A 25684-nucleotide genomic window follows, 5' to 3' on the forward strand; every position below is an offset into this window, starting at 1 on the left:
TATTTTTTTAACACTTAGTTTAATGTTCTAAAAAATGTATATATCTAATAGTAATGAACTGTTACGGATTATCCATCGTCTTATCCACTGCATCTGTCTTATTATGCAGTCATTGGCGGATGCTTTTTGGCCTTATCGCAGACAGCTAACGGACTTGCAGCGACACCTGTGGATACAAGATCTATATACAAAGAGTGTATACTTGACTGTAAGTTAACCGTGGCGCATGCGCACAATAGCTGAATGCGATCAGACCAGGAGTGCAGACCTGCTTGATCTAATTAACTAATGATAACAGGTGTGCTGCAACACAGGTAAGCATACGTAACAGGAAGTAATACATGTTTAAAAGAACCAAGTGTTTTATTGTGTGTAAGTCCCTGATGAAGTGCCTCCGGGCAGGAAACGCGTCAGACGTTTCATTCTTTGTGCTCCCTCCCGAGCTTGTGTGTACCTGGGCTTTACCCTGACTTTTAATAAAGTCGGCCTTCATTTGCAATATTGCGGCTGTTTGTGCTTTCCTTGTAGCGGATTCTTTTGCCAAATAACTTTGGAAGAGATCAGGTTAGGGAGAAGAAATTTCTTCCCTCATGGAAAGGTCCTTTCGTCATTACTGACAAAATATCTCCAGTGGCCTATAAAATAAGGATCCCCAAAAATGAAAGTTTCATAGATAAATGGGTCCATATCAATCAATTGCGAGCATGTCATCCAAGATCCCAACTACAAGTTATAGAGGGAGAATGAAGTGTCATACCCCCAACTGCACTAAAGACATACTGTAGTTTGAAGATGACTGGCTCAAAAATAACAAACTTCCTACGGTTGATCCTCATCAAATACCACTGACTTTAGTCCTACATCTATTTGAAGTTGGAAGGGGGATTTATGTCAAGGTATTTGAAATATTATTAAATAATATATAGAAGTATATTTGTTTTTATTTGGTAAGTCTGTGGATGTGCACACTGTTTGTAGAACAAAGGATTGTTTCTGGGAGATCTCACACACTCAATATGCTAAATTATGCAATTGTATAATTTAGCAAGGAACTGAAAATTAACACAGTTTCAGAAACCATCTGTATGATTGCCTGGGAACCAATGTTAAATGACAGCATTCTGATACATAGAACAGGATACAGGCCCATATATGGGTTTCCTCCAAGGGAAATGCCGATCCGTCTGAAGAGATGTGAAAAATGCAAGCATTTTTCAAAAGGGACTGGTAATTAGCACAGATTTGTTTGAGTGGCTCATGCTGTGTGGTTACTAACCCTGGAATATACAAGATGTGGTGACACAGACATTGCGTCTGGGTTAAGATAACACAGAGAAAACACATGACTTACATGCTTCCAACAACTGTAGTTAGATTTCAAATAAAATATAATTCCAGAAAAAAATATATATATTTTAATGGATATGAGATGTCTATTTTTGTGATATCAAATATTAACATCTAAATATATATATATGGAAAGTAAAAGATTGAATGATATATATATATATGTATATATGTATATTTTGAAGGCATAAATATCTTAGCCTCTGTGTGTTTAAGAACATGAATAGATGTTTATGGACCTGAAGAGAAGTGATTATTAACATTTATTTTTATTTCAGATCTACATAGACAGGATTCATGTATTCAGAAAGAAATACACAGAAATGTAACATGCTATATTTGAATGCATGCCCCAGAATGTATTAAATATAGAAATTGGGAAATTGTCTAATTCTCTATTATTACATGGGTATTTGCTAAGCTTGGGAGGTAACTGTTTTAGTCAGTCAAGAATGTTTAATAACCTCTGTATTGTTTATATTTTTCAGACATATAATCTCAGATCTGCATGAAGAAGGTTCATACATCCTGGGCTTATTAGAAACATAAAATATGGCATATTCTTGTTGGAATACAGTACAATACTGAATTAAAAATAAGCTGTTATTTGTATAGAAATGCCAGAATACTGATAAAATTATAATGCATTTTAAGCTAATAATTAGCTGTATTAAATTGCCTTAATATAATAAAATGTTAATAACATATTTGGTATCAGAATAATCAGAAAAAAAATAACCTAATATTAACCATCTGTAAAGTCTTTTTGTACCAGATCTCTATGCAGAGATAATTTTGTGACCTGTTTTATCCTATGTCTATCTAATAAAGGCTTTTTTCTACATTTTATATTTTGAACTCGAGTGCATCGTTTTTTCCCTTTTCCTGGACTAAGCTTTGGATTACTTTTTTTCTCATACATGAGATGATTGGTTGTTGCAAAGAATGCATTTCCTTGACAACACATTTACCAAATAAACCAATCCATGTTCAGTTGCAAAGAACCAATCCAAGACAAGGCCGTAGGCATTTCCAATATTCACCAATGACTGATAATAATCAAAAACGGGGAGGGGCGAGATCAGATGATTTAAAACCAGCATAGAGACATAGGCCTAGATTTGGAGTTCGGCGGTAAAAGGGCTGCTAACGCTCCGCGGGCTTTTTTCTGGCCGCACCATAAATTTAACTCTGGTATCGAGAGTTTAATCAAATGCTGCGTTAGGCTCCAAAAAAGGAGCGTAGAGCATTTTTACCGCAAATGCAACTCTCGATACCAGAGTTGCTTACGGACGCGGCCGGCCTCAAAAACGTGCTCGTGCACGATTCCCCCATAGGAAACAATGGGGCTGTTTGAGCTGAAAAAAAACCTAACACCTGCAAAAAAGCAGCGTTCAGCTCCTAACGCAGCCCCATTGTTTCCTATGGGGAAACACTTCCTACGTCTGCACCTAACACTCTAACATGTACCCCGAGTCTAAACACCCCTAACCTTACACTTATTAACCCCTAATCTGCCGCCCCCGCTATCGCTGACCCCTGCATATTTTTTTAAACCCCTAATCTGCCGCTCCGTAAACCGCCGCAACCTACGTTATCCCTATGTACCCCTAATCTGCTGCCCTAACATCGCCGACCCCTATATTATATTTATTAACCTCTAATCTGCCCCCCTCAACGTCGCCGACACCTGCCTACACTTATTAACCCCTAATCTGCCGAGCGGACCTGAGCGCTACTATAATAAAGTTATTAACCCCTAATCCGCCTCACTAACCCTATCATAAATAGTATTAACCCCTAATCTGCCCTCCCTAACATCGCCGACACCTAACTTCAATTATTAACCCCTAATCTTCCGATCGGAGCTCACCGCTATTCTAATAAATGGATTAACCCCTAAAGCTAAGTCTAACCCTAACACCCCCCTAAGTTAAATATAATTTTTATCTAACAAAATAAATTAACTCTTATTAAATAAATGATTCCTATTTAAAGCTAAATACTTACCTGTAAAATAAACCCTAATATAGCTACAATATAAATTATAATTATATTATAGCTATTATAGGATTAATATTTATTTTACAGGTAACTTTGTAATTATTTTAACCAGGTACAATAGCTATTAAATAGTTAAGAACTATTTAATAGTTACCTAGTTAAAATAATAACAAAATTACCTGTAAAATAAGTCCTAACCTAAGATATAATTAAACCTAACACTACCCTATCAATAAAATAATTAAATAAACTACCTACAATTACCTACAATTAACCTAACACTACACTATCAATAAATTAATTAAATACAATTCCTACAAATAAATACAATTAAATAAACTAACTAAAGTACAAAAAATAAAAAAGATCTAAGTTACAGAAAATAAAAAAATATTTACAAACATAAGAAAAATATTACAACAATTTTAAACTAATTACACCTACTCTAAGCCCCCTAATAAAATAACAAAGCCCCCCAAAATAAAAAATTCCCTACCCTATTCTAAATTAAAAAAGTTACAAGCTCTTTTACCTTACCAGCCCTGAACAGGGCCCTTTGCGGGGCATGCCCCAAGAATTTCAGCTCTTTTGCCTGTAAAAGAATAAATACAATACCCCCCCCCAACATTACAACCCACCACCCACATACCCCTAATCTAACCCAAACCCCCTTAAATAAACCTAACACTAAGCCCCTGAAGATCTTCCTACCTTGTCTTCACCATACCAGGTTCACCGATCCGTCCTGAAGAGCTCCTCCGATGTCCTGATCCAAGCCCAAGCGGGGGCTGAAGAGGTCCATGGTCCGGTCAAAGTCTTCATCCAAGCGGGGCAGAAGAGGATCTTCCATCCGATTGAAGTCATCATCCAGGCGGCATCTTCGATCTTCTTCCATCCGGAGCGAAGCGGCAGGATCCTGAAGACCTCCAGCGCGGAACATCCATCCGGACCGACGACTGAACGACGAATGACTGTTCCTTTAAGGGACGTCATCCAAGATGGCGTCCCTCGAATTCCGATTGGCTGATAGGATTCTATCAGCCAATCGGAATTAAGGTAGGAATTTTCTGATTGGCTGATGGAATCAGCCAATCAGAATCTAGTTCAATCCGATTGGCCGATCCAATCAGCCAATCAGATTGAGCTCGCATTCTATTGGCTGATCGGAACAGCCAATAGAATGCGAGCTCAATCTGATTGGCTGATTGGATCAGCCAATCGGATTGAACTTGATTCTGATTGGCTGATTCCATCAGCCAATCAGAAAATTCCTACCTTAATTCCGATTGGCTGATAGAATCCTATCAGCCAATCGGAATTCGAGGGACGCCATCTTGGATGACGTCCCTTAAAGGAACAGTCATTCGTCGTTCAGTCGTCGGTCCGGATGGATGTTCCGCGCTGGATGTCTTCAGGATCCTGCCGCTTCGCTCCGGATGGAGGAAGATCGAAGATGCCGCCTGGATGATGACTTCAATCGGATGGAAGATCCTCTTCTGCCCCGCTTGGATGAAGACTTTGACCGGACCATGGACCTCTTCAGCCCCCGCTTGGGCTTGGATCAGGACATCGGAGGAGCTCTTCAGGACGGATCGGTGAACCTGGTATGGTGAAGACAAGGTAGGAAGATCTTCAGGGGCTTAGTGTTAGGTTTATTTAAGGGGGTTTGGGTTAGATTAGGGGTATGTGGGTGGTGGGTTGTAATGTTGGGGGGGGGGGTATTGTATTTATTCTTTTACAGGCAAAAGAGCTGAAATTCTTGGGGCATGCCCCGCAAAGGGCCCTGTTCAGGGCTGGTAAGGTAAAAGAGCTTGTAACTTTTTTAATTTAGAATAGGGTAGGGGTTTTTTTATTTTGGGGGGCTTTGTTATTTTATTAGGGGGCTTAGAGTAGGTGTAATTAGTTTAAAATTGTTGTAATATTTTTCTTATGTTTGTAAATATTTTTTTATTTTCTGTAACTTAGATCTTTTTTATTTTTTGTACTTTAGCTAGTTTATTTAATTGTATTTATTTGTAGGAATTGTATTTAATTAATTTATTGATAGTGTAGTGTTAGGTTAATTGTAGGTAATTGTAGGTAGTTTATTTAATTATTTTATTGATAGGGTAGTGTTAGGTTTAATTATAACTTAGGTTAGGATTTATTTTACAGGTAATTTTGTTATTATTTTAACTAGGTAACTATTAAATAGTTCTTAACTATTTAATAGCTATTGTACCTGGTTAAAATAATTACAAAGTTACCTGTAAAATAAATATTAATCCTAAAATAGCTATAATATAATTATAATTTATATTGTAGCTATATTAGGATGTATTTTACAGGTAAGTATTTAGCTTTAAATAGGAATCATTTATTTAATAAGAGTTAATTTATTTCGTTAGATAAAAATTATATTTAACTTAGGGGGGTGTTAGTGTTAGGGTTAGACTTAGCTTTAGGGGTTAATACATTTATTAGAATAGCGGTGAGCTCCGGTCGGCAGATTAGGGGTTAATAATTGAAGTTAGGTGTCGGCGATGTTAGGGAGGGCAGATTAGGGGTTAATACTATTTATGATAGGGTTAGTGAGGCGGGTTAGGGGTTCATAACTTTATTATAGTAGCGCTCAGGTCCGCTCGGCAGATTAGGGGTTAATAAGTGTAGGCAGGTGTCGGCGACGTTGAGGGGGGCAGATTAGGGGTTAATAAATATAATATAGGGGTCGGCGATGTTAGGGGTAGCAGATTAGGGGTACATAGGGATAACGTAGGTGGCGGCGATTTGCGGTCGGAAGATTAGGGGTTAATTATTTTAAGTAGCTTGCGGCGACGTTGTGGGGGGCAAGTTAGGGGTTAAGAAATATAATATAGGGGTCGGCGGGGTTAGGGGCAGCAGATTAGGGGTACATAAGTATAACGTAGGTGGCGGTCAGCAGATTAGGGGTTAAAAATTTAAATAGAGTGGCGGCGGTGTGGGGGGACCTCGGTTTAGGGGTACATAGGTAGTTTATGGGTGTTAGTGTACTTTAGGGTACAGTAGTTAAGAGCTTTATAAACCGGCGTTAGCCAGAAAGCTCTTAACTCCTGCTATTTTCAGGCGGCTGGAATTTTGTCGTTAGAGCTCTAACGCTCACTTCAGAAACGACTCTAAATACCAGCGTTAGAAAGATCCCATTGAAAAGATAGGCTACGCAAATGGCGTAGGGGGATCTGCGGTATGGAAAAGTCGCGGCTGAAAAGTGAGCGTTAGACCCTTTAATCACTGACTCCAAATACCAGCGGGCGGCCAAAACCAGCGTTAGGAGCCTCTAACGCTGGTTTTGACGGCTACCGCCGAACTCCAAATCTAGGCCTAAGAAAGAGGTTGTGGTTGGCTGACTCAGGAAGGAATAACTAAGGCAGTTATTATTAAAGCACACACCTACTATTGGACTCCATATGCATTATCCCCGAATTTTGAATTTCTGAGGTGAAATTGGATCTGTTAAGAAACATTGGAAACTGGATTGCTGTTTATTTGATGATGTATACAAAAGTTTTATTGTAAGATAAGTCATATGCATAGCCTTTACAGTTAATAGATTTAAAGAGCAGATTATACTTTTAAACTGTGTGCCATTGTTTTAGATAGCTCTTAGCCTGCCTATTTGTATGCAAGCATTTAAAGTAAGCATTTACTATTACTGTATGTAGCAGAGTTAAAGAAATAGTTTGGATTTTAAGTTAGCATTTCACAGCCTATATATTATTTAAATCTGTATCTGATTTGTTAAGTAATTCATCTGTGCAAATTCTGATACTGTAAATTTTGTAGTAGGATAAATTGCAGTTAAATAGCAGAATATATATATATATATCCTATTGTTTAAGAGCACAGTTTAGAATTGTATTGCTTGGATGTTAAAGGTTATTTATAAATAAGGTTGGTTTTAAAGACAAGCGTGTATGAACTTTGCATAGCATATTTAAATAGTTTTCAAGTGCATATAATATTATTTCATATTCCTTTTATTGCAAATATATTTCAATATGTTCATGGATATTAACTAAATAAAAGAATTCAGATATTTATATTAATTGTATGGTCTAGTAGGTGCATGTTGGTTAAGGGTTTCTATTTTTAAGGAAAATTATTATTTGTATTGTGTTATAACCCTACCATAAGCTGATATATTATTTGGAGAGCACTACTAAGATTTTCATAAATATACTGACAAATTCTAACTGAGATATTAATATTGTGCATTCCAATTTTCTTCATGCTGAAATGTATATATATATATATATATATATATATATATATATATAGGTTTAGGTAAATATAAATATATATCTATACCTCTATATCTATATAAATATATTTAGGTTTAGGTAAATATATATATATATAGGTATATAGATAGATATAGAGGTATAGATATATATTAAATATATATAGAAATAGAAATATGAAATTTACTGTATATGTGAAGAACACTTGAATGTACAATATGCAAATTATGATTTGGGTTGAGCGCTGTAAACGCAGTGTCGTGTTAACACAATTGAAGACAGTTATCTTATGGTGCGCTAAAGTAAATATTAAATATAAAAAAAAATGTAAATATTAATAATTATTATAGAAGTTGTAAAAATGCTAAAAAATCATTAGAATAACTATGGATTTTTTAGAAAGTTTTAGTACCTCTAATAATTATTATTAATATTTTTTACATTATTTTTATATTTAATATTTACATAAAGTGCCTTAAGATAACTGTCTTCAAGTGCGCTAACCCAACACCGCGTCAGACCTACAGCGCTAAACCCCAATCGCGATTTGCATATTGTACATCACAATGTTCTTCACATTGAAGAAAATTTTCTATTTATTTTGAAATATAAATTTCTTTATATATGATTATTATTTTAAAAAATATTTATCTGTACCTGTAAATCCATATGAATATATACAGGTAAAAGTATATATGAATAACAGATACCAACCTTCATCTTATGTAGATCGTCTGAAATTGTTAAAATGTTGCGGCATTCTTTAGCTAAAAAATGCAATAAAAAAGTTAAATCACATTCGATATCCGTATGGGTATAATTATATTAGGACATATATCCAGTTTATAGTAAAGGGAAGTAGGAGGTTATTTATGCAAGGTCGTTTACACAATAATCTTGCATTCCTGTTCTAGAAAATACCTCTACATACAGCAATATCTACTGCCCTTTAACGGGATGGTTAACTGAAAATAAAACTTTTATGATACAGCTATAGCATGCAATGTTAAACAACTTTACATTTTACTCCTATTATAACATTTGTTTTGTTTACTTGGTATCCTTTGTTGAAGAGTAAACCTAGGTAGGCACAGGAGCGTGCACATGACTATCAATCTTTGGCAGCAGTGTTTGCAACTACGTTTGTAGCAATGTTATACAATGTTGCAAAAACTGCTGCCATCGATTAATAAAGTTACGTGCACACTCCTGGCCCTACCTAGGTTTGTTCTTCTATATAGAAAACCAAGATAAAGCAAATTTGAGAATAGAAATAAATTGGAAAATAGTTTAAAATGGCATGTTCTATCTGAATCATGTAAGTTTCACTTTGAGTTTACTGTCCCTTTAAATACCAGTTCCAAGGTACTGCACTCATATTGGCTACAATTTTCTTACAGGCTTATCCTATCTGTATAGTATTAAATGGACAGTCTAGTCAAATTTAAACTTTTACAATTTAGAAAGAGCATGCCATTTTAAACAACTTTCCAATTTTCTTCTAATTTGCTCTGTTCTAATAGTATCCTTTTTTTAAAAGCATACATAGATAGACTGAGGAACAGCAATGCACTTCTGGGAGCTAGCTGCTGATTGGTGGATGCACATATATGCCTCTTGTTACGGCTCAACTGATGTGTACAGCTAGCTCCCAGTAGTGCACTGCTGCTCCTTCAACAAGGGATACCAAGGGCCCTTTATACACAACTGTCTTAATATGTGTGTGATCAGCAAGTGTAGGTATGGAATAGTGAGAGGAGATAAGTTTCATTAGAACTAAATTTAATAAATAATCTAAATTAGTGTATTTCAATGGATGCCATACCATAATCCAAATGGTTTTCAAATTCTTTGAAGTATGGTAAAAATCTGCAGAATGTCAATGTTCTAAAATTATCCATATCAGATTCCGGAAGGGTTTTCCCTCTTCCTAAAAAGAGGAAGTAAAATAGATTAGCAGCTTTTTATATTGTGCAGCTATTTTGTATTGTAAAAGATTGGTACTAGACAAGAATGACCACTCTTTCCTTTTTTCTATATGCATTAATATTAATAATATACAAAAATAGTTAGCTATGAATTAGTAAAGATTTCCTTTTTCAGTGGTATGTAACTCCTCCAAATAAGTAGCCTATCATTCAATGTATCTCCTTTATCTTTCTGTCTATCTATCTATCTATCTATCTTCTTCCTTCAGTCTATCAATCTATTTTCTATATATCTATTTATCTATATATCATCTATATTGATTTATCCATCATCTACCATTTGTCTATATATCAAAATGCCTCAGCTTTCTTTAAGGATGAATAAAGCAAGCATGCACACGTCCATTTCAGACACAATGAAAAACAAATGTTGTACACTGTCATCAATTATAAATGTTTTACAATAGTGATGTCGCGAACCTAAAAATTTCGGTTCTCGAACGGCGGACTCGAACTTCCGGTATTGTTCACGAACCCGCGAACCGCCATTGACTTCAATAGGCAGGCGAACTTTAAAACCTACAAGGACTCTTTCTGGCCACAATAGTGATGGAAAAGTTGTTTCCTGGACTGTGGCATGCTGGAGGGGGATCCATGGCAAAACTCCCATGTAAAATTACATAGTTTATGCAGAGTCTGCTTTTAACCCATAAAGGGCCTAAATCAACTAACATTCCCAAATTGTTTGCAATAACGTGCTTTAAAACATCAGTTATGATGTCGTATCTATCAGATAGTATAAGGGTTACGGCCGCATCACAGTGACAGAGCAAACTCCAAGTGTTACGCACCGCAATCAACCGCAAAGAGTCCACTTGCACAACCACGAGATAGATTTGATAGATACATAGATTACATAGCTCAATCGATGCAATATACATATGATCGATAGACTGTACATAGCTCAATAGATGCAATATACATTTGCTAGATACGAATGACATCACCCAAAATATGTAATATACATTTTATAGATACGAATTACATCGATCAATAGATGCAATCTACATTTGATCGATACGTTTGATAGTTCGATCGATTTGATATATAAATTAATCGATTTGAAATATATATAATTTCCCTGACAGAGTATAACAATAAGACATGTGGTCTGTGACCCGTGGTGTGTTAAGTAGTAATATTCTTGACATTTTACTACAACCTTTTACTCCCCCTATCAGATGAGGTCTATATGGCCTTCATTTTTGGAACCGGGAGATGGAAGAAGATGATTGTTCTGTCCTCCTACTTCAAATTTGTCAGAAACACAAGTGTCTCAAAACATCCCGGACAGAAGATAGATCGATAGATAGGATAATCGATAGAAGAGAAATAGATAGATTTGTTAGATATATAATTACCCTGATAAAGTGTAATAATTAAACATGCGGTCTTGGACCCAACTAGGTTGTGTTAAGTAGTACTATTCTTTGCACTTTCAGCCCTGTAACTCCCCCTATTGGTGGAGGTCTATATGGTGGTTATGATTACCCTGACAAAGTATAACAACAAGACACGCGGTCTGGGACCCATGGTAATTTTGTTGTGTTAAGTAAAACTTTTCTTATCACTTGAATCCCTCTTACCCCCCTTTTGTTGGAGCTCTATATGGACACCCAGTACAGTACAGGTCGTTCTCCTTCGCCCTTTTTAGAATAGTGTTCCGGACCATCAACAAAAACAGCAGGAAAGAGGACATATGGCATCCTTTTGAACAATAGATTACAGGAAAGGCATTGATTTTAGAAACCCAGAGATAATTTGTTGCAACCGGGAAATCTAAAAAAACATTGATTAGACACCCAGTACACTTATTTATCCTTAGGCCTTTTTAGCAGAGGCTCCAGGACCCTCAACAGAAAAAACAGCATGAAAGAGGACATATGGCATCCTTGTGAACAATTGATTACAGTTAACGCATTGATTTTAGAATCCCAGAGATCATTTATATGAACCGGGAAATAGAAAAAAATGTTGACTGGACACCCAGTACACTTCTTTATCCTTAGGACTTTTTATAAGAGGGTCCCGGAGCCTCAACAGAAACAACAGCATGAAAGAGGACATATGGCATCCTTGTGAACAATTGATTACAGTTAAGGCATTGATTTATGAATCCCAGAGATAATTTATCTGAACCGGGAAATAGAAAAAAACATTGATTGGACACCCAGTACACTTCTTTATCCTTAGGCCTTTTTATAAGAGGGTCCCGGAGCCTCAACAGAAACAACAGCATGAAAGAGGACATATTGCATCCTTTTGAAAAATAGATTACAGGAAAGGCATTGATTTTAGAAACAGAGATAATTAGTTGCAACCGGTGAAATCTAAAAAAACATTGAATAGACACCCAGTACACTTCTTTATCCATAGGCCTTTTTAGCAGAGGCTCCAGGACCCTCAACAAAAACAAGAGCAGGGAGCTGGGCATAGGAGTACAAGGGAGTGTGACAATAATAATGTGAAGGGGAAGATTGCGGAGTTGTGGCATTTTAATTTTGTTATCATGGGAAGTACTTGCAATGACCTTGCTCTGGTGAATTCATATCGCAAATGTCTTTTTTAAAGGCACTGTTTGTCTATTTTTTGAATATCAGCATTTGGTAAATGAAGCGCAACTTAAGGCTGGTGAGAACCTACCTTTCTTCTGGCTGTTTGCAAATGTTGTGGCTCTCGACAAACATGTGAAGAAGAGGGCCATCTGCCATATTCTGCATGCAACCCCTTTGATGATTGACGCTAAACATGTGTCACCTGCAAGCAGAGCTTGTTACTTCTGTCTAAATCTTCCTGGTATGGACAGGCCACTGTTTCCCACAGCAAGTCCGAAGCTTGAACTACAAGATTGTCTTGAGTATGGTAGGAAACCAAATTTTCTTAAAGTCTGTACTATCACCACAAAAGCTCAACTTCTTGAAGCAAGGAAAATGCCAGCAATTTCCTGTGCTTATGGATGACAAGGACGTCCTGTCCTGTGGTGCACAGAGATGGAGAGGATTTTGGGCCTCCCTGTACACTACACAGATGTCTCCAACATCACCAGAAACACAAGACAGCGACTCTTGGGAAGTTCCTGGAGTGTTCCGGTAGCCATCTCTTTGCGCCCCGAAAGGAATACTTTATCAGTGTTTTTGTATACATCTGACAACAGCTTTGGAGACTGTGGTGATGCACATGTTATTTACTGTTGTTCCAGCTGTGGCAATATCAATTGGCATTAAAAAGGTAAGATTTGGAGACTGGTGACACACATTTTATGCATGCTGTGGCAATTGCAATTTGCAGTGAAAATAATCTGCTAACAACCACTACCTAGGACCACGCCTGACTCCTGAAGTCATGCTTCAGTTATAATTAATTTTTTTTATTTTTTTATTATTATTATGCTCAGCAGATTCAAAACATACCATTCTTCTAGTCATAGATATCACACGACATGTCAAAATGCTGCATGGAAAATGGCAGTGTGCAAAGTCATAATCTTAGTGAACCTATAAGTGCATTAAATTTTCTAAAATAAACAAAAATACCGAAAAAAAAGAAAAAAAAAAAAAAAAAAAAAGGAAAGAGGACATACAGCATCCTTTTGAACAATAGATTACATTTAAGGCATCAATTTTAGAATCCCTGAGATAATTTATATGAACAGGGAAATAGAAAAAAACATTGATTGGACAACCAGTACACTTCTTTATCTTTAGGCCTTTTTATAAGAGGGTCCCGGAGCCTCAACAGAAACAGGCGGCATAGCATGAAAGAGGACATATGGCATCCTTTTGAAAAATAGATTACAGGAAAGGCAATGATTTTAGAAACAGATAATTTTCTGCAACCGGGCAATCTAAAAAAAACATTGAATAGACACCCAGTACACTTCTTTATCCTTAGGCCTTTTTAGCAGAGGCTCCAGGACCCTCAACAAAACCAGCAGCAGGAAAGAGGACATATGGCATCCTTTTGAAAAATAGATTACAGGAAATGAATTGATTTTAGAAACCCTGAGAAAATTTGTTGCAACCGGGAATTTGAATCACAAAAATGATTTGATGGACACCCAGTACACTTCTTTCACCTTAGGCCTTTTTAGCAGAGGCTCCAGGACCCTCAAACAAAACCCCATCAGGAAAGAGGACATATTGCATCCTTTTGAAAAATAGATTACAGGAAAGGCATTGATTTTAGAAACCCAGAGATAATTTGTTGCAACCGGGAAATCTAAAAAAACATTGAATAGACACCCAGTACACTTATTTATCCTTAGGCCTTTTTAGCAGAGGCTCCAGGACCCTCAACAGAAACAACAGCATGAAAGAGGACATATGTCATCCTTTTGAAAAATAGATTACAGGAAAGGCCTTAATTTTAGAAACAGAGATAATTTGTTACAACCAGGAAATCTAAAAAAACATTGAATAGACACCCAGTACACTTATTTATCCTTAGGCCTTTTTAGCAGAGGCTCCAGGACACTCAACAAAACCAGCAGCAGGAAAGAGGACATATGGCATCCTTTGGAAAAATTTTTTATAGGAAAGGCATTGATTTTAGTAACCCAGAGATAATTTGTTGCTAATGGAAATTTGAATCAAAAAAATGATTCGATGGACACCCAGTACACTTCTTTCTCCTTAGGTCTTTTTATAAGAGGGTCCAGGACCCTCAAACAAAACACCAGCAAGAAAGAGGACATATGGCATCCTTTTGAACAATAGAGTACAGGTACAGCATTGATTTTACAAACCCAGAGATAATTTTGGGCAAATGGGAAATAGAAAAATACATTGAGTGGACACCCAGTACACTTCTTTCTCCTTAGGCCTTTTTATAAGAGGGTCCAGGACCCTCAAACAAAACACCAGCAGGAAAGAGGACATGATATGGCATCCTATTGAATAATAGAGTACAGGTAAAGCATTGATTTTAGAAACCGGGAGATAATTTTTTGCAACCTGGAATTTGAATCACAAAAAGGTTTGGATAGACACACAGTACACTTCTTAATGCTTCAGCCATTTTATAACAGGGTCCAGGACCCTCAACAGAAACAACAGCATGAAAGAGGACATATGGCATCCTTTTGAACAATGGAGTACAGGTAAAGCATTGATTTTAGAAACCCGGAGATAATTTGTTGCAACCGGGAAATTGAACCAAAAAAATGATTGGACACCCAGGACACTTCTTTCTACTTCAGCCTTTTTATAAGAGAGTCCAGGACCCGCATATGAAACAGCAGTAAAGAGGACATATGGCATCCTTTTGAACAATAGAGTACTGTTACGGCATTGATTTTAGAAACCCAGAGATAATTGTTTGGAAACATGAAATTGCCCAAAAAACCATGCTTGGACACCCACTCCAGGTCGTTCTCCTTCAGCATTTTTATAAAAGGGTCCAGCACCCTCAACAGAAACAACTGCAGGAAACACCACATATGCCATCCTTTTGCACAAGCGAGTACAGGTATCGCATCCATTTTAGAAACCCGGAGATAATTGAGAGGAACCGGGAAAAATTTTCTAAAAATTTGCTGCGGGCACCCATTACAGGTCGTTCTCCTTCAGCCTTTTTATACCATGGGCCACGACCCGCAACAGGCACAACAGCATGAAACACCACATATGCCACCCTTTTGCACAATAGAGTACAGGTATGGCATAGATGGAACACGGAGATAATTTAGAGCAACCAAGAGATGGATAAAAATGCTTGGTCGGTCCTCCAACTTCACATTTGGGGCACTGCGCGTGCAATTTAATGGTCCACCAGACAGATGTGAGTGGTGTGCACTGTTAAGTTGTACTATTCTTAACAGTTTAATCACTGTTATGTGCCTTTTTTTTATTTGAGTTTTGTACCCACAGAGCAGCAGCAGAGGCCAGAAAAATTAGGAATGTACAAATGACTGAAAAATTTGGGTAATGTTGTAGCAAATGCTGTAGCAGCGGGCAGAAAAATTGATGTTTGTAAAACATTTATAAAGTGCCCTCTAAGCTTGTGGCTTGAACACTAGTTGTTGGCGGATAAGTCAAGCAAGTCATCCGGCTTTATAAGAAAAAAAAAAGGCCAGCCTGTGTACCAGTTGTAGCCCAAGCCAGCTCATCTCATCATCATGCCTTTTTTAATCAAATGTATCGCCCAATGTCAGTCCCTTTGGGATCCAGCCCTCATTCATTTTTATAAAAGTGAGATAGTCAAGGCTTTTTTGACCTAGGCGACTTCTCTTCTCAGTGACAAAACCTTCTGCTGCACTGAAAGTCCTTTCGGACAGGAGACTTGAAGCAGGACAGGCCAGAAGTTCCATTGGAAATTGGGATAGCTCAGGCCACAAGTCAAGCCTGCACACCCAGTAGTCAAGGGGTCCATCGCTCCTGAGAGTGTCAAGATCCGCAGTTAAAGCTAGGTAGTCTGCTACCTGTCGGTTGAGTCTTTCTCTGAGGCTGGATCCCGAAAGGCTCTGGGGATGCATGGGAGTTAAAAAAGGTACGCATGTCCTCCATCAACAAGACGTCAGGAAAGCATCCTGTCCTTGCCGCCGTGTTCGTGGGAGGAGGAGGAGGATTAATTTCATCTCTTCCCCTGTTACATTCCCGTGGTGCTGTGACATCACCCTTATACGCTGTGTAAAGCATAGTTTTTAATTTATTCTTAAAATGCTCCATCCTTTCCGACTTGCGGGAATTTGGTAACATTTCAGGCACTTTATGCTTATACTGGGGGTCGAGGAGCGTGGACACCCAGTACAGGTCCTTCTCCTTCAGCTTTTTTATACGAGGGTCCCTCAACAGGCATGACAGCATGAAAGAACCCATTTGAACAAGGTTGGATGCCGAGCTAATCATGTCCCATTCCTCCTCCTCACTGATCTCACTGAGGGTATCTTCTTCCCCCCACCCACGTACAACACCACGGGTACCAGAGAGGTGACAACAACGAGCAGCTTGGGATGCCTGTTGTGCTCTGTCTTCCTCCTCCTCCTCAAAGCCACATTCCTCCTCTGACTCCACTTCCTCACAATCCTCTTCCTGCGTTGCCGCAGGTCCAGCAAGCGATGCTGATAAGGCTGTTTGTGGGGGTGATGGACACCACAACTCTTCCTCTTCACGCTCATCTACAGCCTAATCCAGCACTCTTCACAGGGCACGCTCCAGGAAGAAAACAAATGGTATGATGTCGCTGATGGTGCCTTCGGTGCGACTGACAAGGTTTGTCACCTCCTCAAAAGGACGCATGAGCCTACAGGCATTGCGCATGAGCGTCTAGTAATTTGGCAAAAATATCCCCAGCTCCCCAGAGGCTGTCCTAGCACCCCGGTCACACAAATACTCATTAACAGCTTTTTCTTGTTGGAGCAGGCGGTCAAACATTAGGAGTGTTGAATTCCACCGTGTCGGGCTGTCGCAAATCAAGCGCCTCACTGGCAGGCTGTTTCGACGCTGGATATCGGACAAGTGCGCCATGGCCATGTAGGAACGCCTGAAATGGCCACACACCTTCCTGGCCTGCTTCAGGACGTCCTGTAAGCCTGGGTACTTATGGACAAATCGATGTACAATCAGATTACACACATGTGCCATGCACGGCACATGTGTCAACTTGCCCAATTTCAATGCCGCCACCAAATTACTTCCATTGTCAGAAACAACCTTGCCAATCTCCAGTTGGTGCGGAGTCAGCCACTGATCCACCTGTGCGTTCAGGGCGGTCAGGAGTGCTGGTGCGGTGTGACTCTCCGCTTTCAGGCAAGTCAACCCCAAGACGGCGTGACACTGCCGTACACGGGATGTAGCATAGTACCTGGGGAGCTGGGGGGTGCCATAGATGTGGAGCAAGAAGCAGAGGTTGAAGAGGACTCAGCCGAGGAAGAGGTTAGGGAAGAGGATGGAGTAGGAGGAGTAGAGGAGGTAGCAGCAGGCCTGCCTTCAAGTCGTGGCGGTGTCACCAACTCTTCTGCAGAGCCACGCATTCCATGCTTGTCAGAAGTCAGCAGGTTTACCCAATGCGCAGTGTAGGTGATATACCTGCCCTGACCATGCTTTGCAAACCAGCTATCCGTGGTCATATGGACCCTTGCCCCAACGCTGTGTGCCAGACATGCCATAACTTCCTTTCTCACAACAGAGTACAGGTTTGGGATTGCCTTTTGTGAAAAGAAATTTCTGCCAGGTACCTTCCACTGCGGTGTCCCAATAGATACACATTTTTTAAATGCATCAGACTCCACCAGCTTGTATGGTAAAAGCTGGCGGGCTAAGAGTTCAGACAAGCCAGCTGTCAGACGCCGGGCAAGGGGGTGACTTTGAGAAATTGGCTTCTTACGCTCAAACATGTCCTTGACAGACAGCTGACTGTGGGCAGATGACCAGGAACTGCTACGTAAGAGAGACTGAGTGGAGGATGGTTGAGAGGGGGTAAGGAAGACAGCACTGGTTGACGTGGCTGAAGATGCTGGAGCAGAAGGAGGAGGGTGGCTTTCACTTTGTGTGCTGCTTCTACTCATGTGTTCTTCCCATCAGCCTTTGTGATGGGAGACCATGTGCCTTTGCAAAGCAGTTGTACCTAGGTGGCTGTTGGACTTCCCACGACTCAGTTTCTTTTGGCACAGGTTGCAAATGGCATCGCTGTTGTCAGAGGCAGACACACAAAAAAAATGCCACACTGCTGAGCTCTGCGATGACGGCATTCTGGTGGTGGCAACAGCATGCGTTGATGGGCGTCGGCGTGCTGTCTGGCTGACCCCGGGTGCTGATGCATGCTGTCTGACTGTGCCACTAGCTCCTTGAGACGACCTCCCCATGCTTCCAAATCGTCTCCTCCTCCTCTCTGTCTCCCCATCTGAACTTTCCCCCTCTTCTTCTTCTCTTCTAGCAGGCACCCACGTGACATCCACCGACACATCATCATCAACCGCTTCACTTGTATCTGACACATCAAGAAAGGAAGCAGCAGCAGGTACAACATCATCATCATCACACCGTACCTCCATGTCGGTAATGCTGCCTGACAGACTGATCACTGTTATCTACATCATCTGTCAATGATGGTTGCGCATCAATCATTTCTTCCAACTGATGTGTCAATAACTCCTGTGACAGATCAAGTGAAGCGGCTGTGGTGCTAGTGTTGGTGGTGGCGACAGGCGGGCGAGTAGCACTGGTCACTTGAGACCTGCCCAAAGCACAGCTGGACGTAGATGGTGCGTCAAGGTTAGGAGGACTAGCAGCGGAAGCTGAAGAAGATTGGGTGCCCTGTGTTAGCCATTCCACTAGGTCCTCCTCAGAACTTTTCGCGTCCCCCCTGGCACCCGGCGTCTGAACAATGTGCATATTTGTAGGGTCTAAAGGAATCACAAAAGCAATAACTTCCGGCGCACCCGGCAGCAGTGAGACTTAGTCACAAAAAAACACTCAGCAAGATAATAGTAAGTAGATATTAATACCTGTTTATTGGAAAATACTTCTCATGTATAATATGGCACAACGATATCCAACAGGTAGGATTGAAAAGCAGCTATAGACAGGCAGCAAGGTAGAAAAAATAAAGACTGGTCAGACGCGTTTCCTTGTGTTACATCCTCAGTGACCATACTTACTACCCATGGTACACTGCCTTAAATACAGGACAGCTGAAAACTCACAGCAATCAATTAATTAAAGTAAACTTAATCCCTTAAGACAGGCTAACATGGGCAAAGTATGTGTATTCAACCAAAAATTTGTCCTGACACAAATTCTCAAACTAACAGAAACAAAAACACATAATAAACAAAATAATAACAAAAAAATCATCCTATATATAAGAGTATGGTACTACTATGTAAATATTACAATAAATGCAATATAAATAGCAAACAAAACAATAGCTATAATAAAATAAATTAATCCTCCTTATTTCTGTACCTGAAAAATAAAAAAATATTTAATTATGTCTTTTATTCTGAGTATTAATAGAAAAATGTTAACAATTATGCTGAAGTTAGTGAACACTAAAAATAAACTTAAATTTATACTATTGATCTACAAATAGTTTTACATCCCAATCAAAGTTGAGACCTGCCGGCACCCTGGTGCCCAACTGAAAAATCCAGTAAACTTCTCTTTTACTGAGAGCAATACCTCTATTGCCACCTCTTGGGTGCCTGGAAATCAGTTGGATCGCCTGGAATGTCAGCAGTGAACTGTCAGAATGGTGATATTTTTTGAAATGCAGGGAAATAGGAGTAGTGGACTCTGGATCATCAATTGAGCGTAAATGTTCAAGAAAGCAATCTTTTAACGCACGAGTCGTTTGTCCTACATACTGCCTGAAACACCCCCTGCAGGTCAAAAGATATATAACGTAGCAAGAATTGCACGTCATATGTTCTCGAATTTCAAATGTCTAAAGGAATCACAGCACCACGACCACGGAACCTGCGGGGGTGGCCTGCCTCTGCCTGTCATTTTTTTTTAAATGGACACTGACAATACTATAACACCAATTATAGGAGTGGTGGCACTGTGCAAGTGGGCACAGTATAAGCTGTGAGACTGACAACAACCAAAAAGACAGATGTTTTAAAAATCACAAATTGATAATTTTTTAAAATATTAAAAGTACTGTGACAACAAATATGATTGTTGGCACTAGTTGGAAAATGGGCTTGTCTGGCACACACGCTAGGAGAAAGCAAACTGCAATTCAATGGCACTAGGAGACTGAAGAATCACAGTCAAAACAGTTATGATTAACAATAATTCCAATCCTGTTAAAAGAAATATGATTGGTGGCACTAATTGGCTAGTTGGGACTGGCACACAGGCAGGCAGGCAGTAGGAAAATGCAATTCAAGGGCACTAGTAGAATGCAGATTGACACTCAAAAAAACAGTGTTGATTGACAAATTTTGCAATACTGTTAAAAGAAATATGATTGCTAGCACTAATTGGATAGTTGGGCCTGGCACACAGGCTGGCAGGCAGGAGAAAAGTGCAATTCAATGGCACGAGCAAACTGAGGATTAAGCACAACAATCCAAAAACTTTTATGTTTAATTAGTAACAATACTGTGACAACAATTATGATTGGTGTAAATAGTTGGCAAGACGGCCTGGCACACAGGCTGGCAGGCAGGAGAAAAGTGCAATTCAAGGTAAGGACAATAGGAGACTGAATACTGACAGTCAAAAAAGTGATGATTGACAATTTTTGCAATACTGTTCAAAGAAATATGATTGCTGGCAATAATTGGCAAGGTGGGCCTGGCACACAGGCTGCAAGGCAGGAGGAAAGTGCAATGCAATGGCACGAGCAAACTGAGGATTCAGAAAAACAATTAGCAAAAATTTAAATTTTTAATTATTAAGAATACTGTGACAACATATATGATTGGTGTAAATATTTTGAAAGTCGGCCTGGCTGGCACACAGGCTGGCAGGCAGGAGAAAAGTGCAATTCAATGGCACGAGCAAACTGAGGATTAAGCACAACAATCCAAAAAAATTTATGTTTAATTAGTAACTATACTGTGACAACAATTATGATTGGTGTAAATAGTTGGCAAGACGGCCTGGCACACAGGCTGGCAGGCAGGAGGTAAATGCAATTCAAGGAGACTAGGAGACTGCAGATTGACAGTCAAAACAGTGATGATTGACAATTTTTGCAATACTGTTAAAAGAAATATGATTGCTGGCAATAATTGGCTAGGTGGGTCTGGCACACAGGCTGCAAGGCAGGAGGAAAGTGCAATTCAATGGCACGAGCAAACTGAGGATTCAGAACAACTCTTACCAAAAATTAAAATTTTTAATTATTAAGAATACTGTGACAACAAATATGATTGGTGTAAATATTTTGAAAGTCAGCCTGGCACACAGGCTGGCAGGCAGGAGAAAAGTGCAATTCAGTGGCACGAGCAATAGGAGGATTAAGAACAACAATCCAAACATTTTTAATTTTTATTAGTAACAATACTGTGACAACTATTATGATTGGTGTAAATAGTTGACAAGACGGCCTGGCACACAGGCTGGCAGGAGGAAAATTATATTCAATGGCACTAGGAGACTGAATATTTGCAGTCCAAAAAATTATAATTTTTACTTTTTTATATACTGTTACAAGAATTATGATTGGTGCCACTAAATGGCTAGTTGGGCCTGGAAAAAAGGCTGGCAGGCAGGAGGAAAGTGCAATTCAATGGCACGAGCAAACTGAGGATTCAGAACAACAATTACCAAAAATTTTAATTTTTAATTATTAAGAATACTGTGACAACAAATATGATTGGTGTAAATATTTTGAAAGTCGGCCTGGCACACAGGCTGCAAGGCAGGAGAAAAGTGCAATTCAGTGGCACGAGCAATAGGAGGATTAAGAACAACAATCCAAACATTTTTAATTTTTATTAGTAACAATACTGTGACAACAATTATGATTGGTGTAAATAGTTGGCAAGACGGCCTGGCACACAGGCTGGCAGGCAGGAGGTAAATGCAATTCAAGGACACTAGGAGACTGAATACTGACAGTCAAAACAGTGATGATTGACAATTTTTGCAATACTGTTCAAAGAAATATGATTGCTGGGAATAATTGGCTAGGTGAGCCTGGCACACAGGCTGCAAGGCAGGAGGAAAGTGCAATTCAATGGCACGAGCAAACTGAGGATTCAGAACAACTCTTACCAAAAATTTTAATTTTTAATTATTAATAATACTGTGACAACAAATATGATTGGTGTAAATATTTTAAATGTCGGCCAGGCACACAGGCTGGCAGGCAGGAGAAAAGTGCAATTCAATGGCACAAGCAAACTGAGGATTAAGAAAAATTAAAATAATTTTATGTTTAATTATTAACAATACTGTGACAACAATTATGATTGGTGTAAATAGTTGGCAAGATGGCCTGGCACACATGCTGGCAGCCAGGAGGTAAATGCAATTCAAGGACACTAGGAGACTGAATACTGACAGTCAAAACAGTGATGATTGACAATTTTTGCTATACTGTTCAAAGAAATATGATTGCTGGGAATAATTGGCTAGGTGGGCCTTGCACACAGGCTGCAAGGCAGGAGGAAAGTGCAATTCAATGGCACGAGCAAACTGAGGTTTCAGAACAATAATTACCAAAAAATCTTAATTTTTAATTATTAAAAATACTGTGACAACAAATATGATTGGTGTAAATATTTTGAAAGTCGGCCTGGCACACAGGCTGGCAGGCAGGAGGAAAATGCAATTCAATGGCACTAGGAGATTTTTAAATACTGTTACAAGAATTATGATTGGTGCCACTAATTGGCTAGTTGGGCCTGGAAAACACGCTGGAAGGCAGGAGGAAAGTGCAATTCAATGGCACGAGCAAACTGATGAATCACAAGCGATCAATTTGGAATTTTAAAGATTAACAATACTTTTACAACAACTAGAATTGGTGGCACTAATTAGCTAGTTTGTGACTGGCACACAGGCTGGCAGGCAGGAGGAAACTGCAATTCAATGGCACTAGTAGACTGAATATTTGCACTCCAAACAATTATGAATTTTAATTTTTTTGATACTGTTACAAGAATTAGGATTGCTGCCACTAATTGGCTAGTTGGGCCTGGCACACAGGCTGGCAGATATGAGTCGTGGATGGTAGGTAGGGCAGCAATTTAACACAGTATGCTGTGTAAGTGACAAAAACACAGGCCTGATAGAAAATTAAGTTAGATTACACTAGCAACATATTTTAAAATTTTAGATTTTAATATTAAAATAATGTTAAGAAGTGCAATGCACATATGAGTGGTCGCACTGGCTGGCTGCTACGTAGGGCAGCAATTAACAACAGTATGCTGTGTAAGTCAGATAGACAGTTAGACACAGGCCTGATAGAAAATAAAATTAGATTACACTAGCATAATGATTTAAATACTTTTTTTTGGCAATTTAAAGAAAAAGGTTAAGCACATACATATGAGTCGTGGCTGATAGCCTTGGAAGGGCAGCTATTAAAAACAGTAAGATCTGTAAGTCAGATAAACCCACACGCCTGATAGAAAATACTATTAGATTACGCTAGAAAAATGATTTAAATTATTTTTATGGGGGGGAATTAAAACAAGGTTAAACACATATGAGTCGTGGCTCATAGACTAGGGAGGGCAGCAAGTAAACACAGTAGGCTCTGTATGTCAGCAAAACACACAGGTCTGATAGGAAATTATATTAGATTACACTATCAAAAAAATTTAAACTTTTTTTTTTTTTATAGTTAAATTAAGGTGAAGAAGATATGACTGGTGGCTGCCTGGCACAGACCAATTAACCAAAAGACTGAAAAAAAATGAGGTATATTAATGCTGTTGAGACTGACAGACACAGGTCTGATAGAAAATGTAATTAGCAAAATTATTATTTTTTTTTTTTTTAAATTTAAAATAATGTTATAAACGGATATTAACACTGGTGGCTGGCACAGAGCAATGAACCAGAGTATATGCTGTGTGACACAGGCCTGATAGAAAATGAAAAAAAATTACACTAGCAAAATAATTAAAATTTTTCGTTTGTTAAATTTAAACTAATGTTGTTAGGGAGATATCAGTGGTGGCAGTAATCACAGCATATGCTGTGAGCCTTAAACACACAGGCTGAAAGCCAGGCAAATGCTATTAAAAAAAATACGAAAAAAAACGGCACGAAATATAGCCCTAAAAAGGGCTTTATGGGGTGCTGTCCTTGCAGCAGAGATGAGTGGAGTCCTTCTGGACTGTAGTGGACACTAAATACACTAGCCTAGCTATGTTTTTCCTATTAATGTCAGGAGCAAAAACACAACACGTCCTCTCATTAAGAAAGCAAGGTCGTTATGAGTCTAAAATGGCGGATTCCGAGTAGCTGGGAGCGTCTGTGAGGGAGTGTCTGATGTTGATTGGCTCTAATGTGTCAGACGGCTGTGACATACAGGGTCAAAGTTTCCTAAATGATGACACATAGGGGCGGATCGAACATCGCCATGTGTTCGCCCGCAGACGCAAACGCGAACAAGCTATGTTTGCTGGGAACCGTTCGCGGGCGAACAGTTCGGGACATCACTATTGAACAATCTGATAGACTTCCATTCTGCTCCAAAATGTTGGGTAATATTACTTTTTTTGTGTTCATTGTATGTACTGACAGAGACAGTATGTCACAGCAGCACCATAAGGTGACTTATATGTTTTACATATAGAATATTCTTATAGGTAAGGCAAAGTGAAACCATAATGTGGATTTGTGTATTACAGATACTGTAGCATATCAATATAGATATGAAACAGTGACACCATGAGCTGAGTATGTGATATTACAGATCTTATATTCTTGTAGGTAATACAGTGACACCCTGAGTTAAAAATTTGTATTACAGGCAGGAAGTCATGAGGTGTGACTATGTATTAAAAAAAGCATATTTTTAAAGATACTACTCCATTCGGTAGGCATGTATATTACAGGTAGTATTTAATATAGGTATTGCACAGTGATGTCTTTAGATAACTGACATATTATAATACATATACTCTATGGGGTAGATTTAACAAATGTCCGCCCGACATCGCTAAATGCAAACAGCATATGTTGTCAGCATTTATCCTTGCACAAGCATTTCTTGTGAAATGCTTGTGCAATACTGCCCCCTGCACATTTGCGGCCAATTGCCCGCTAGCAGGGGATGATTGCTGTTCGCCACCTTAGAGGTGGCGAACGAGTTAAGGAGCAGCGGTCTTATGACGGAGTCTGAAGGCTCAAGCGTAAAAAGCAGCATCCGCTGCTTCATAAATATACCCCTATGTTTTGATCTGTTTTCATCTTACCATATAAAACAGATGTTGTAACTGTATTATTTACTTGATGAGTTATAATAAGATTATCCGGAGAGGTTTGCGCTAGTTTTGCCACATGAACACCTAGAATTAGAAAAAAAATATTACTAATAATCATTTTATAATTTCTATAACAGGTTTCTCTCTAGTGACTGGTGGGTGGCAGAGAAGTATATGTGCATACCCAGTGGGGTGCTAGAAGAGTTTAAGAAAAGGGAGAGAGTCAACAACAGGTATTTTTTTATGCA

At 39.0% G+C, this 25684-nt stretch overlaps 1 protein-coding gene across 1 annotated transcript in view; it reads right to left on the reverse strand.

Annotated features, from left to right (window-relative positions):
* LOC128667077 (uncharacterized) overlaps positions 1 to 25684 on the reverse strand; it is a 114578-nt gene that overhangs the window by 52662 nt on the left and 36232 nt on the right. The window contains exons 4-6 of the mRNA XM_053721964.1: positions 25428 to 25520; positions 9433 to 9537; positions 8322 to 8374 (exon numbers count right to left, since the gene is read on the reverse strand). Coding sequence (XP_053577939.1) covers positions 8322 to 8374; positions 9433 to 9537; positions 25428 to 25520 — 251 coding nt within the window. The remainder of the gene's footprint in view (positions 1 to 8321; positions 8375 to 9432; positions 9538 to 25427; positions 25521 to 25684) is intronic.

This window comes from Bombina bombina, chromosome 7, assembly GCF_027579735.1.
Source record: "Bombina bombina isolate aBomBom1 chromosome 7, aBomBom1.pri, whole genome shotgun sequence".
In the NCBI taxonomy this organism is placed as follows: Eukaryota; Metazoa; Chordata; class Amphibia; order Anura; family Bombinatoridae; genus Bombina; species Bombina bombina.